Raw genomic sequence first — 14,501 nt, forward strand, 5'->3', positions numbered from 1 at the left:
GAAAGGCTGGTGGGGAACGTGATGCTCAAGGACAGCCTTGGCTGCAGTGATCATGAAATGGTGGAATTCAAGATTCTTAGGGAAGCAAGGAGGGTGCACAGTAAGCTCACTACCCTGGATTTCAAGAGAGCAGACTTCAGCCTCTTCAGGGATCTCCTCAGTAGAGTACAATGGGATGAAGCCCTGGAGGGAAGAGGGGCCCAAGAAAACTGGTTAATATTCAAGGATCACCTCCTCCAAGATCAGGAGCGGTGCATCCCAACAAAGAGAAAGTCAGATAGGAACACCAGGAGGCCTGCATGGATGAACAAGGAGCTCCTGGACCAACTCGGGCACAAAAAGAAGGCCTACAGAGGGTGGAAGCAAGGACAGGTAGCCTGGGAAGAGTACAGAGCAATTATCCGAGCAACCCGAGATCGGGTTAGGAAAGCTAAAGCCCTGATAGAGTTAAATCTGGCCAGGGACATCAAGGGCAACAAGAAAAGCTTCTATAAATATGTCAGTGATAAAAAGAGATCTAGGGAAAATGTAGGCCCTCTCCGAAAGGAAACGGGGGACCTGGCTACCCGAGATATGGAGAAGGCTGAGGTGCGCCATGACTTCTTTGCCTCAGTCTTCACTGGCAAGAACTCCAGCTGCACAGCCCAAGTCACAGAAGGCAAAGGCAGGGACTGGGAGAATGAAGAACTGCCCACTGTAGAAGATCAGGTTCGAGACCATCTACAGAATCTGAAGGTGGACAAGTCCATGGGACCTGATGAGGTGCATCCGCAGGTCCTGAGGGAACTGGCAGATGAAGTTGCTGAGCCACTATCCATTATATTTCAGAAGTTGTGGCCATCTGGTGAAGTTTCCACTGACTGGGAAAGGGGAAACATAGCCCCCATCTTTAAAAAGGGGAAAAAAGAAGACCCAGGGAACTACAGGCCAGTCAGTCTCACCTCTGTGCCCAGCAAGATCATCGAGCAGATACTCCTGGCGACTATGCTAAGGCACATAGAAAATAAGGAGGTGATTGGTGACAGCCAACATGGCTTCACTAAGGGCAAATCCTGCCTGACTAATTTGGTGGCCTTCTGTGATGAGGTTACAGCATTGATGGATAGGGGAAGAGCAACTGACATCGTCTACCTGGACTTATCCAAAGCATTTGGTACTGTCCCACACCACATCCTTGTCTCTAAACTGGAAAGACATGGTTTTGATGGATGGACCACTCGGTGGATAAGGAATTGGCTGGGTGGTCGCACTCAAAGAGTTGTGGTCAATGGTTCAATGTCCAAGTGGAGGCCAGTGACGAGTGGTGTTCCTCAGGGGTCAGTACTGGGACCAGTGCTATTTAACATCTTTGTTGGTGACATGGACAGTGGGATCGAGTGCACCCTCAGCAAGTTTGCAGATGACACCAAGTTGTGTGGTGTTGTGGACACGCTGGAGGGAAGGGATGCCATCCAGAGGGACCTTGACAGGCTGGAGAGGTGGGCCTGTGAGAACCTCATGAATTTCAACAAGGCCAAGTGCAAGGTCCTGCACGTGAGTCAGAGCAATCCCAAGCACAAGTACAGGCTGGGTGGAGAATTAATTGAGAGCAGCCCTGAGGAAAAGGATTTGGGAGTGCTGGTGGATGAGAAGCTCAACATGAGCCAGCAATGTGCACTGGCAGCCCAGAAAGCCAACCGTATCCTGGGCTGCATCAAAAGAAGTGTGGCCAGCAGGTCGAGGGAGGTGATTCTGCCCCTCTATTCTGCTCTTGTGAGACCCCACCTGGAATACTGCATTCAGCTCTGGAGTCCCCAACACAAGAAGGACATGGAGCTGCTGGAGCGAGTCCAGAGGAGGGCCGCGAAGATGATCCGAGAGCTGGAGCACCTCTGCTATGAAGACAGGCTGAGAGAGTTGGGGCTGTTCAGGCTGGAGAAGAGAAGGCTCCGGGGTGATCTTATAGCAGCCTTCCAGTACTTAAAGGAGGCCTACAGGAAAGCTGGAGAAGGACTTTTTACAAGGGCGTGTAGTGATAGGACAAGGGGCAATGGATTTAAACTAAAAGAGGGGAGATTTAGATTAGCTATAAGGAAGAAATTTTTCACTCAGAGGGTGGTGAGGCAGTGGAACAGTTTGCCCAGAGAAGTTGTGGATGCCCCATCCCTGGAAGTGTTCAAGGCCAGGTTGGATGAGGCTTTGGGCAACCTGGTGCAGTGGAGGGTTTCCCTGCCCATGGCAGGGGGGTTGGAACTAGATGATCTTTGAGGTCCCTTCCAACCCTAACCATTCTATGATTCTATGATTCTATGTTTATAATGTATAAACTTGTATATAAACTTCATATTTATAAATGTCAAAAATAAGTTGTTTTCAGTAATGCATACAACCATCTGCTATACACCAGCCTTCTTTGGTTTGGATTTCATGATATAACTCTTGGCTACATCATCTGAGTCCTATTTATGCCTCTCCTAGAGGCAGAGCTCTTTAGTCATGGTTCAGATTGTTCCCATCACAAGGAAAACTGATGCATTTTCAGGTTTATTTTTCAGGCCTCACTCCCCAGCAAGAGCTTTTGTGTAGTGAAAGAAAGAAGCCAGACGTATCTTACCTTCCAACGTACTTTGTGTCCAAATCTCACCTCAGCCCCTCACACACATACTCATACTCTTTGGAGCAGCAAAGCTTGAAGTCAATACTCAGACAGGAATTGTATCAATTTTTAGTTAGGAGTTACCTGGCTAAGGCAAATGTTGGTTATTGAAAAACAAGAAATCAGGCCCAGGGGAATCTTGAGCAAAGGTCAGGAGGTTAGGAAGGACAGGAATAGGTCAACAAAAGTCTGCTCTTGCATAGCCTACGGGTCCTTGATTTTTTTTTTTAATTTGCTAAAGATCTGTGGAAAATAAGATGAATGGATTTTACATACAGGCCACAAGGCTCGAGTAGTGTGAGTAGTGTGAGTAGTGAGTTAAGATTCACATATTCCCCAAAGAGTGAGGAATCTGAATATTTCACAGGAAAATCTCCAATGGACTACTCATTGAGTAACCACGTGGCAGACTCTTGTCATGTGTTTTTCTATATCAGCTGGAGCTCTGATAGTTGAAAATGACAGGAAAAAAAATAGTTCAGGCAAAGAGTGAATGAAAATGAAAGTAGGATATTGGATGGTGGGAGGTGGTGTATGCATATGCCATTGTCTTTGATGCAGACAAGTATACCTGTGAAAGCCCACTCAGATGTAGCCAGAAACTCATTATCTCTGTTTCTCAAACAGGCTGACATATCTCCTGGCTGGATGAAGGCCACATCAAAAGAGACTCTTCCTGAACCTCACCAAGCAATATGGTCTCATATTTGGCTGTCCAAGTAAGATACTCAGTTATGTTCTTAAACTCCCTGTTCTAATGAGCAGAGGTCTGAGACCAAATCCTTTCACATTTGCTTTTCATATTCTTCCCAGAAAGAGTCAGGATTCCCTCTTTATTGCATTTTCTGGGATATATACTAACCTAGAGTTTGCACCTTTCGTATTGGTACTACTATGATCTAACAGAAAACTATATGTGACTTGCGTATGACAAATTTTTTTGAGTGCTGATCCTGGCAGGATGCTCTCCAAGTGTCAGGGAAAAGGTCAGAGCTTGAGGTGCTGGAGGGCAGTACAGAGCACCAGGGCAATGGAAATTCCCTGAGGTCTGGGCTCTGCACTCTTCGGAGGTAGCTGCTGTAATGGACCATATGGAGATAGGTATAAATATCATCACAGCAGGAACTTAGGCTCTACTCATCTCTGTAGTGTCAGATACAAATTAGTAGAGCATCATTGTCAATAAAATCTGAACTGAAATCACACTTTGGTCTTCACTGCTACATCTGCTGATTTGAGTGCATCTATTACCCTGCCAGAAAATTCAGAACCTGGCTTAGAACAAAAATGATAATGCGTACTTATATAACGTTTAGCTCAGGGAAGGCCGCTACAGTTGTGAGGAAAGCCAGAGAAAATTAAGCACTGCAGAAATAAGAGAAGGTTGGAAAAAGTAGCTAATGAGGATGAAGAGAAGTTCAGAACAGCCAGAGTATTTGGGCAAAGTGATTTCCGATAGGATAATTCATAAACATCATACCAGGGATTATTTAAGTGCAGGAGTGGACACGAAATATTGCTTTACCATACGTGACATGATCATTTCTGTTCTGCTCTCCCATAACCTTCACTATTCAGGTAATTTAGCAGCCTGCAGTTTACTTAAGACAGAATTCTTCACTGGTCATTAAGGGCTGAATGTCTCAAGGAAATGCTAGTGTACTAAGAAGGATTAGTCCAGGTAGATGCAGAAAACCTAACCATGGTCAACTTAGCTGCCAGAAATGAAGGTAAATTGGAATATACAACAGGTTCTACAGTGTCACAGATTCACAGCCAGCTGTGACCAGAGGTCATGAGATTGTTGATACAGGTCCAAGGCATCCCTTCACCCAAAAAATGATAAAGTTAGAAAATAATTTACTCAAGCTGTGTTTAGATTACTTAAGAAAACCAAGTTCTTGATTCCAGTGTGTAGGAATTGTTAAGGAAAAGAAAAAGAAGAAACAGTTGATTCCTGATTAGGAGTCAGCCACATGATTCAGGGGATATCTGAGCTACTACTTAGAATCATAGAATCGTTTAGGCTGAAAAAGATCATCGAGTCCAACCGTTAACCTAGCACTGCCAAGTCCACCACTAAACCATATCCCTAAGCGCCGTGTCTATGCATCTTTTAAATACTGCCGGGGATGGTGACTCAACCACTTCCCTGGGCAGTCTGTTCCAGTGCTTGACAAACCTTTTGCTGAAGAAATTTTTCCTAATATTCACTCTAAACCTCCCCTGGGAAAACTTGAGGCCATTTTCTCTTGTCTTACCGCTTGTTACTTGGGAGAAGAGACCGACATCTGCATCACTACAACCTCCTTTCAAGTAGTTATAGACAGCGATAAGGTCTCCATCTCCCTCAGCCCCCTTTTCTCCAGACTAAACAATCCCATTTCGCTCAGCCACTCCTCATAAGACTTGTGCTCAAGACTCTTCACCAGCTTCATTGCCCTTCTTTGGACACACTGCAGCACCTTTATGTCTTTCTTGTAGTGAGGGGCCCAGAATTGAACACAGTATTAGAGGTGCAGCCTCACCAGTGCCAAGTACTGGGGGGGACACAATCAATTCCCTAGTCTTGCTGGCCACACTATTTCTGATACCAGCCAGGATGCTATTGACCTTCCTGGCCACCCGGGCATGCTGCTGGCCCATATTCAGCCGACTATTTGCCAGTGCCCTCAGGTCCTTTTTTTGCTGGGCAGCTTTCCAGTCACTTTTCCCAAGCCTGTAGCATTGCATGGCATTGTTGTGACTCAAGTGCAGGACCTGGCACTTGGCCTTGTTGAACCGCATACAATTGGTCTTGGTTCCATCAATCCAGCCTGTCCAGATCCCTCTGTAGAGCCTGCCTACGCTCAAGCAGATCAAGATTCCCACACGACTTGGTGTCATCTGCAAACTTACTGAAGGTGCACTCAATCCCCTCGTCCAGATCATTGTTAAAGATATACTTGCTGTGGTGGAAAAAAATTGCCCTGGATAATTATTCTTGCTTTGCGAGGGTCAATTTATTGGCAGACTTTGCAGCTTGTACAAGTGGATGTGTGGGTCGTCTATTTTTACGAATCATGGAACACATTTCTCTGAGCAGGCTGCACTTGAATAGGCAGAAATTCAGTCATTTTGCAGTGACATCCAATGTGTGATCTTTGACCATTTTGTATCCCCAAGACACCAAGGTAGTGGAAAATTAGGGGAAAAATCCCAGACTGATGTCAGAATACTAAAATGCCTTCAGAAAAAGGATATGTCATCAGATGCTACTTTTACCGAACGCACTACAATTGTAGGTCAACACTGAGAGAGCGGTTAGCACCTGCAAACATTGCAAATTTTTATTTGTACGGTTGGAGGTGGTGCCAGATGAAGGGGCAAGAGGGGAACAGCAATGAGAGTTGGTGTTCCAGGAGCTGCTGCCACTGCAGGAACATGGCATAGAGGGCTGTGGGGTTTAGGTTCACAGTTACGGAGCCAAGAAGATGGATTCACAGCTGTGAACAGACACATGCTGACAAGTTTTTGGGTTGCAAGGTGAAATTTTGATAGCAAAGAGTCAAAGTAGTGGGTAGTAGCTGAGAATGCTGAAGTTGTTTGAAGCTCCAGCAACTTCGTGTGTCGACTAGCATTTCATGAGTGAGAGTGTCAAAGAGGTGCAAAGAAAACAGGATTTGAAACTAGGACTAGCTTTTGGTATAAACATGTGCAGGAGATGCTGTGAAAGTCGTTACAGCTACCTTTGGCAAGTAAGTAACTTTGCTGTGTGTGAAAAGGTAGCGTCTCTGAACCACATCACAGCAGCTCTAACTAGACAAATAGAAGACTCGACAGGTTTTAATGGTGGCCCCCTGAGGAGGAGAGCTGAGAAAGTAAGCGTTGGCATGAGCGCACAGGCTCCCTCAGAAGGGCAAAACACAGGGTCAGAGGGGAAAGGTTCATCTTCTCATCGCTGCTTTCTAACATGTAGCCACTTCCTGTTTCTTCTGAGAGTGGTGAATAAGAAATGAACTTGAATTTGGGCAAAGCTTCAAGGTTTTTATTGAACAGTACATAATTAGTAAACAAGATTGTACACTGTTGGTATTTTCATGGAAAATAGACTCAGTTAAACAAAGCAACATACTTCTGCCTTTTGGATAGATGCTAATTTAGCATTTGTAAAACGCAGAGATGGAACATCCTCCCAGCAACAGCCTAAGAGGAGTCCTGCTGGGCAGCCTTTCTCTCCAACCGAGCTGTCAGCACTGGCTCAGGTATCCTCAATGCTTACTCCAGCGAGCACTGCTGGGACACAATGCCAGTGAAAGGATCAGGCTTTTAGAGCAGCAGTGTCATCAGTGCCAGCCTACAGTGATGCCTCTGTGGAAGCGCAGAGCACTAATGCCAGAAATGGGACCAATAAATAGCAATGCAGGGAAACAAGTCAACATTTCTTCATACATTAGTGTGCTCTTCTGCCTCTGCCCCTCCAGACCTCTAGGATCAGCCTAGCAATGACACACAAGCCTCGGTCGTAATAGTGTTTGGATTTCAGTTGATCAGTAGACATGGTGAAATTTGACAGTAAGATGCTCAGCTGCAACAGCAATAGCTCTTAATGCTATACATATATGTATACATGTATATATATATATAGACTACATATTGGTACAATACAACTCAAAGAATCAATGGCCTAATGTAGCCATTTTCATGTGACGGGGTTAACCTTGAAATATTAATGCATGAACTATTTATTCTCCTCCAAACTGTAGAAGTTACAAAGAATATTCTCTCTCCTTCCCATACACCTTTGTAATAAGACAATTAATTTTATTTCTTTAACTTAAGTGAATTAGCAGACTCTCCGTCCCAGCTAGGAAGCAGTTCCTCTCTTTTCTTGTTTCAGTTAACAGTGATGTGGAATGGAATCACTTTCTTCTCTAGCTTTTCAGAAGGCATTTTCACATAGACGCCAGTAGTGAGACATCGTCTTCTCTTTATCTATAAAATAGAGGAAGACAGTAAAAGAAACAGGTGATCACAGCATAATCATTGACTGGCACATTTTAGAGAAAACTGATGGATGTTCTGCCTTCACAGAGTAGAAGGTATTCTAGATAGCTTTCCCTGTCACCTCTCTTTGTAGAAGATCTGTTGAGACCGTTTGAGGCAGAATCAGGAGTTATGGGGGCCATTTGGCAAAAAACAAGAGTCCTGCCGTTCATTCAGCCCTTTGAAGGTGCTCCTGCTGCAGAGTTCAGTGTTGGTTCAAAACTAGGAGTGTTCACACCAGACAGTTTCGTTTAGCTTCTAAGGATGAGGGCAGATTGAAAAATATGGGACAGGGATACTGTTTGGTTTTAAGCTTTGGCATCAGGTTTATTTCTAACAGAATGCGAGTACTCCAGATCCCCATGGAAAGAGGCAACCCAGGCTTACATTTTGCGTGCCTTTGTGCAGATATTTCTAGCTGTAAAGATAAAAATGCTGTAAGCACATTTCCCCCACATCACAAGGGGAAGCCTCTTTAAATTTGCTTTGCACAGAGGTGAATGGTGAGAGAAGGAAAAAAAATCAAATTCTGGGCTTTTGTATGAATCCGTTGTGAAATCAGAATACATGTGAAAACTGTTGCCTTTGATCCCAGAAGCATCCAGGACTCCAACCTGTTCTAAGCATCCAAGCCTATGCCAAAGGTCAGTCCAGCTAATGTAAGTTGACTGCTTTCTGGTACTCTGGCAACACAAATGAGCCATAAACAAATCTAAATGGCAGCTCCAGGCAGTTCTCTTATTTTGTATCATTGTAACAGCATTGCACCAGTAAAAGGGAGCATCCCAGTGTGTTTGTACCCAGTGTTCTTCCCTGTTCTCATTTCTTTCTCCTTGTCCTCGTCACACAAAGGGGTGTTATTAGCAGGATGGAGCTGAGCTGATGGGACTTACCGCTTTGCCCACGAGAATGGCTGAGATGAGGATACTGTAAAGAAAAAATCCTGAGGCAGTAGCTCCTAATAGCCAGAGATATATGGCAGTTTCTGGACAAGGTTCTGGATCTAAAACATATGATATCACACAAGTAATGTCACACATGAGCCTCATAAGGAAGCCCCTAGAGTCCATAAGTAAGCCTCCACACTGCTTTTCCCTAGCATGTACTATCCCAGGATACTACCAGGACTGAGCTCCGAGCCCTTGCACATTCAACCTTCAATGCAAATACGTTTTATCTGTAGAAGAACATACACCTTATCTCCCCTGTTTCTGCACTTACATATCTAACTGCCTAGACACACATGTGCACTATATGGTATTGCTTATGCTGTCAGACATCCATACACTGCTAAATGCATTGCTTGGCTATGGCTATGCCTGCTTTAGGTGTGTGCAGGGACACCTGAAAGGAATAAGAGCTAATCATGATTCTCAGAGCTTGATTCAGTGTTCAGCTTCACTTCTTACAAACAGAACTTTGAAGACCTTCGAGACATAACAGCAACGCCCTTAACCTGGGAATATCACAGTACTGCAAAGCTGCTTGGCTTACCAATGACATAGAGATGCGTTCCATTTCCCTTGTTCATAAAATAGGGTGGAGGGTACATCCGCTCCATCTTGCAGATGTAAAGACCGGTATCATTAGCTTGCAGGCCAGTGAGAGTGAGGGTCACGTTGTTTCGGCTAGGACTGACGTGGCACTGAATGACCTCTTCCACACTGAACATTTTAAACTCCGTTGTGTAGGTTGAAGCACAAATTTCAGTGAACTGGTCACCCGTCTGTTTAAGCAGAGTCACTCGAATTTCCTTTGCATTCCCAATGTGCTTGTATTTACACACCAAGCTGGCAACTCCTTGCCTGTTGGCCAGCACCATTGCTGGCTGAGTCACTTCCATTACTGTCAGGAAGTAAAGAGCATGATGGTAAATGAACTGTCAAGAAATGATCTGCAGTCATTTACTTGAAACCTCACAATAGGAGGGGAGTCGTACCACCTCCTATTATCCATAGGTAATTCCTAGACATGCTGCTAAATCCTGCCAAAAAAAGGACTCCAAGACCACAGTTCATGTAGGCATTGCATAAATATACTTTAAAAATCTCAATAAGACCTTTGATTACTATAAATGATATTATAAATCTCAGCAATTACTTGTTGCTTAAATAGTAGGTCATTTGGCCCTCTTATTGAAGCAATGACCTGCATACTTCAGTTTCCCTCAAAATAAACTTTTTAATATACATAAGAAAGCAAAAAATAGACTTTAGATGGTAAAGCTGAAATTTGAAATTTAAAATTAGGCATTTAAACCACGATTTCTGCCTGGTAGAAATAAGCATATTGACATTTAGAAACAAACAGGTTGACATCCTGTATGGAACATGGAACAGAACCATTAGAGTAACAGTAAAACTGAGTGGAAAACCTGTTTGCATATTTTTGTTTCTGATCTTTTTGCTTCTTATTTTTAACCAGCTGTTCCCAAGACACAGTACACCAGCAGTATATACCCCAAGCCACAGTATAGCAACATAGAGCAAAGTCTGATAAACATACTGAAAAAAATCATTACAAATCTTGAAGGGAAACTAGTGTACCATGTACATCCCCACTGGTTGCTTTTTACAGCTTCTATACTCTGTCCTGCTACATAATGGGAAGGCACCGACTTTTCCTTTAATAAGCTGTGAAGACTCAGTATTATTTGTTAAATTTCATTTTATATCAGTCCATTTTGGGGCAGGGCTTATCTTTTTCAGTTCTGCAGTGCAAGAATTTGGAACAAAGAGAATTAGAATTTCTCCATCCATCCAAACCTCTATATCCACGTTATCAGCTGCCAACAACTTCCCTCACAGGACCTGGTTTGTCAAAATCTTTCTTCCTTCTCAAGCTACGCTGAATTCTGCACAGCTTCTCTACAGACGCTACTACTCTAAAGTCTATGTCTGGCTTTACAGACCTTGTTCCCAGACTGTTCCATGGAGGAGTCCCATGTCATCTCTCTCCCCCTGTTGTACCCAGTCCATCTCCTGCAAAGATGTGAAACCGAGAAAACGTACACACCCTCAGCTACCTTGCCGCCTTCATCTACCCACCTTCGGCAATGGCAGTGGCTGTGCAGAGAAAGCCCACGGTGACCAATACTGAGAGCATTCCTGCGCTGGGACAGATGCTGAAGGGGTTGAAGGTGGCTCGATGCCTTCAGACTTTAAGACAAACTGGAACTCTCAAGACTGGAAAAAAGGCGACACCTTTCAGGATACTGAATCTTCGAAATGTTTGAACCCACACAGAGCCAGTGTGTATATATATAGCTTTGATCCCAGATGCTGTACCTGAAAGTAATATGAAGCTTTGTTTTGGTTTTACGAGAAAGGAAGCAGTGGGTTTGATTAGTACGTGCACAGTTAACCTCAAACAGCATGAACAAAAACAACTATTCAGCAGATGGAAAATATATATTCAATCTGAAACTGCCATCCATTCTGCTTCAAGAACTGAGGGGTAAAAGTAATCATCCAATAGAACAGTTCAGGCCTTTTGGTGTTGCCAACCTGCACAATTATAGCACTTAATATTTAGCAATCATCAGGTATTTCCTACTAGGACAACACACAGAGAACTATACTTCTGCTTAATGTGACACAGTGAATCAGTGCAAGCTAGCTTTTTTATGGAGGACTTCCCTCCCCCCCCCAGTTTCTATCCTTGCTTTAATGTTAGTGCTTTTGATGTTTAAAAATTGCTGCCCCCTTCAAAATAATGATTACACTTGCAATGACTTCATCTTTTCATATCAGCAACATGACTTGAATCATAACCTAGCTTCTTTAGGCTTTTCTGTTTCCAAGAAAAAAGTATCTATCTAGGTTTATAGCTAATGACTTCCACATCTATACAGTACTTTCCCTACCTACAGACTTTATTGTCTAAGTCTCCTGAGATCAACAGATGAAAAACACTGCAAGAGCTTTGATTATTGTTCTCTCTGCTCAGAGCACCTGCATCATTTCAAATCTCAGTGAAACAGTTTTCACTCACTGGCCTTTAAAAGTCTTGTAAGGTCTGAAAATCATTTTGCCTTTTTATGCAATAGACTGTCATATCCATGAATCATTGCCTAAAGAATTTCATAAAAGTGACGTTATACTTCAGTTACACTGAAGGTCATCGTTCTTTTTTTTCCCCACACTTTGAGAAGTTCTTTTAGAAGGTACTTCATCATTTATATATGTAGATGTAGTAGATTACAAAGACCTACTTTTGGACTGTGACCTAGAAAAACTAACAGCAATAGTTCTTGAACAGTAGCCTGCCCAACCCAAAGATACAGGATAAATATTTGATCTTGAAATCACATAAATACTTAATGATATAAATACATTTACTGCTTCCATACTTATGTGATGCAACAGTTGTTTGTAATGACAGATTCGTAGTCAGTTTGATCCTAACCAGCATTCAAAATGGAACTGATGATAAATAAAAATATGGCTATGGGAAAATGAAAAACTGCACTCTAATAATGAGTCAGGCCCATATTGTATTACTGGTTAGACAAGCTTAAATCAATTTAAATATTAAATTTAATATTAAGTAAATGTTATTGCAACATTATGCACCAGAATATCAGTGAGATTTATGGCATGAGATTACCAGGTTATGCCTGACATTTTCATATCCAGAGTAGTAACCAAATTACCTGTCCTATGTATCTTTTGGGCTTGGGTTTTGTAGGCAGTTAAACAAATGATGCATTTCAGCCTCATCAACCATAATGTAATCTGCTGATAATCGATTGAGACTGCAAATTAATGGTGCAATTAACCACTAAACACTTGCAAAGGATTGCCATGTAAAACTCAGTGCTCACTGCCTCACATATCCATAGTATCTTACACAGCTAGAGTGGGAGGTAGTGCTCTGGCAGTCCTCTCTCTGGCAATTGAGACTGCTCTGGCAAACATGGTATTTCCAGTGTTCTCATCTTGTTTCCTGACTGTTTTGTTCTCAGGTGCCTTTTCAGATTGACCACTTTTTACTTTTTATCCTTGTTCCTCTTTGAAAGCCTCATGTTACGATGACTGTTCTTCTAAGTAAGGCACAGTATGTCTCCCTATGTAGTCTCTTGAACTCGTCTGTCTTCACAGCCAGGGCAGCCTGAAGTGAGCCCAGAGTATCCCCCTTCCAATGGATAGAGATGACCTTGCTATGGCGCCCTCTGTTCTTGCTAATCAGACTTTGGATCTTGAGTTAACATATGCAGATAGCAGATGGATGATGCAGTAAAATAGAGATCTTGTTCCAAATAAGATCTCTCCTTCACTGCTCCTATTCTTCCCAGCTCACTTATGGCATGGAACAAGGTATTGGTAACTGAATGAGTTCCCTTTAAAATAAGACCCACAAGAATTGCCGGGAATGCCTTTTCTCTCTGCTGTGCTCCTCTTCTAACTACTCTTCAGCTGATAAAGTCTCTGGACTTCCATTTGGTCCATCTTCCCTGTGTATCATCACAGCCATGCTTCGTGGGCTACAGCCATAGGACCCATCTTTCCTAGTTACTGCACCTACTTGTCTGTGTAGTCTGGTATCTTCCTGCCCTGACTTCCTCATTTTGAGAACATTTTTCCTTCCACCCTTTCCCTATGACTGGAACCTGACACATGGCCTAGGGCCAGGGCAAGGGAATGGGTGAAAGAAGAGCCCTCCTTTTGACTTTGAAATTCAGAAGGTCTTTCAGGAAGGATATTCCTCCGGCTGTCTCCACCAGCCTGTGTTTTGCACTTGCCATGCCCAAGAGCTCAGTGTAAGATAAGTCTTTTCTTTAATGCACGCACTTATAATACTCTTTGTTCTTAGGGGTCATATTAATCCCCAGGTCACAGGAAGCCTTTATACTCTACATATGCTACCATAGCAAAGTGTCGGAGCCGGAGAGGGGACTGAGGGCCTCGCAGAGCTAAGCTGCAGAGCCTTAAACTGAGGAATCCACTCAGGAGTGGTTCGGTCTTCACGGCCTCTTTGAACTTAGCTCAGAGAGGGACATGCGATTTGCACCGAACACTGGACTGCACTACTGTGATTAGTCAGATTCTTAGTAAGTTAAATAACTAGATTTCTCATGTAAGTTTCTTTCTCGTGTTGGGTTAGTCACTCACATTTTAGTGACTTGAATTGCTTTTCTTCACTGAACGCTAGTTAGGGCAAACCTTCCTGCTGACACCCTGTCAGAATTCCCATTGCAAAATGTTATTATTCACAAAATTATTTTCACACTTTAAAGCCTGTCTCATGCTGCCCATGTGTTTTTTCTTCTGTGACAGGAACTTGCTTGGTGAATTACTTGAGATGTAATGGGGAGAAGAGAAGCTTATCATTTGCATAAGTATCTGGTTTCAGGATATTTTGTTTAACTCAGAATGTGAGATCATGTCTTATTATGTTAAACAGTTCACGTTTTTACCATGTTAGTTTGCCGCAAACCTGTTGGGGTTTTGAAATGCACTGTCATTTGAAAAAAAAAATCCAGACCTCTAAGTGGTATGGCTGAAGAAAAAAATCTTTTCTACAAAACAATAGGTAAAGAGAAGAGGAAATAACGCAGTGACTGGAAAAACATTGTTTCGTTACCATTAAAGGACTAAAACCTTATTAGTGTAAGTAAAGGCCTAGATATGACCAAGTTTGGTGGATCAGTTGTGGTTCCTGAAGGAACCACAAGTCACATCACAAGCCCACTGATTTTTAAGTCTCTCAGAAACGTGGCCTTTCTGTCAGCTTCTAACCTCAACTTACAGATGCTGCTGTCTAGTCCTAAACCTGTGCGCTCTGTCCAGCCTCAGCAGAGGCGAGGACGGCACTAGCTGAGGAATTCTTCTTTCACTAC

General features: G+C 43.1%; 1 protein-coding gene across 1 annotated transcript; it reads right to left on the minus strand.

Annotated features, from left to right (window-relative positions):
* Positions 1-7,500: 7,500 nt before the first annotated feature.
* LOC104373016 (cytotoxic T-lymphocyte protein 4) lies at positions 7,501-10,765 on the minus strand. The gene is made up of 4 exons (XM_009978828.2): positions 10,708-10,765; positions 9,155-9,505; positions 8,554-8,663; positions 7,501-7,609 (listed from the first exon to the last, which is right to left on the minus strand). The coding sequence occupies exons 1-4, from the start codon at positions 10,763-10,765 to the stop codon at positions 7,511-7,513; spliced, it is 618 nt and encodes a 205-aa protein (XP_009977130.2). The 3' UTR covers positions 7,501-7,510.
* Between the last annotated feature and the right edge of the window lie 3,736 nt (positions 10,766-14,501).

Source organism: Tauraco erythrolophus, chromosome 8 (assembly GCF_009769465.1).
Source record: "Tauraco erythrolophus isolate bTauEry1 chromosome 8, bTauEry1.pri, whole genome shotgun sequence".
NCBI lineage: Eukaryota > Metazoa > Chordata > Aves > Musophagiformes > Musophagidae > Tauraco > Tauraco erythrolophus.

Coding starts and splice junctions, on each gene's coding strand:
- LOC104373016 (XM_009978828.2), bottom strand. CDS start 10,765: ATGCTCTCAGTATTGGTCACCGTGGGCTTTCTCTGCACAGCCACTGCC. Junction 8,664..9,154: donor AACGCATCTCTATGTCATTG/GTAAGCCAAGCA, acceptor CATATGTTTTAG/ATCCAGAACCTTGTCCAGAA. Junction 7,610..8,553: donor CCATTCTCGTGGGCAAAGCG/GTAAGTCCCATC, acceptor TCTATTTTATAG/ATAAAGAGAAGACGATGTCT.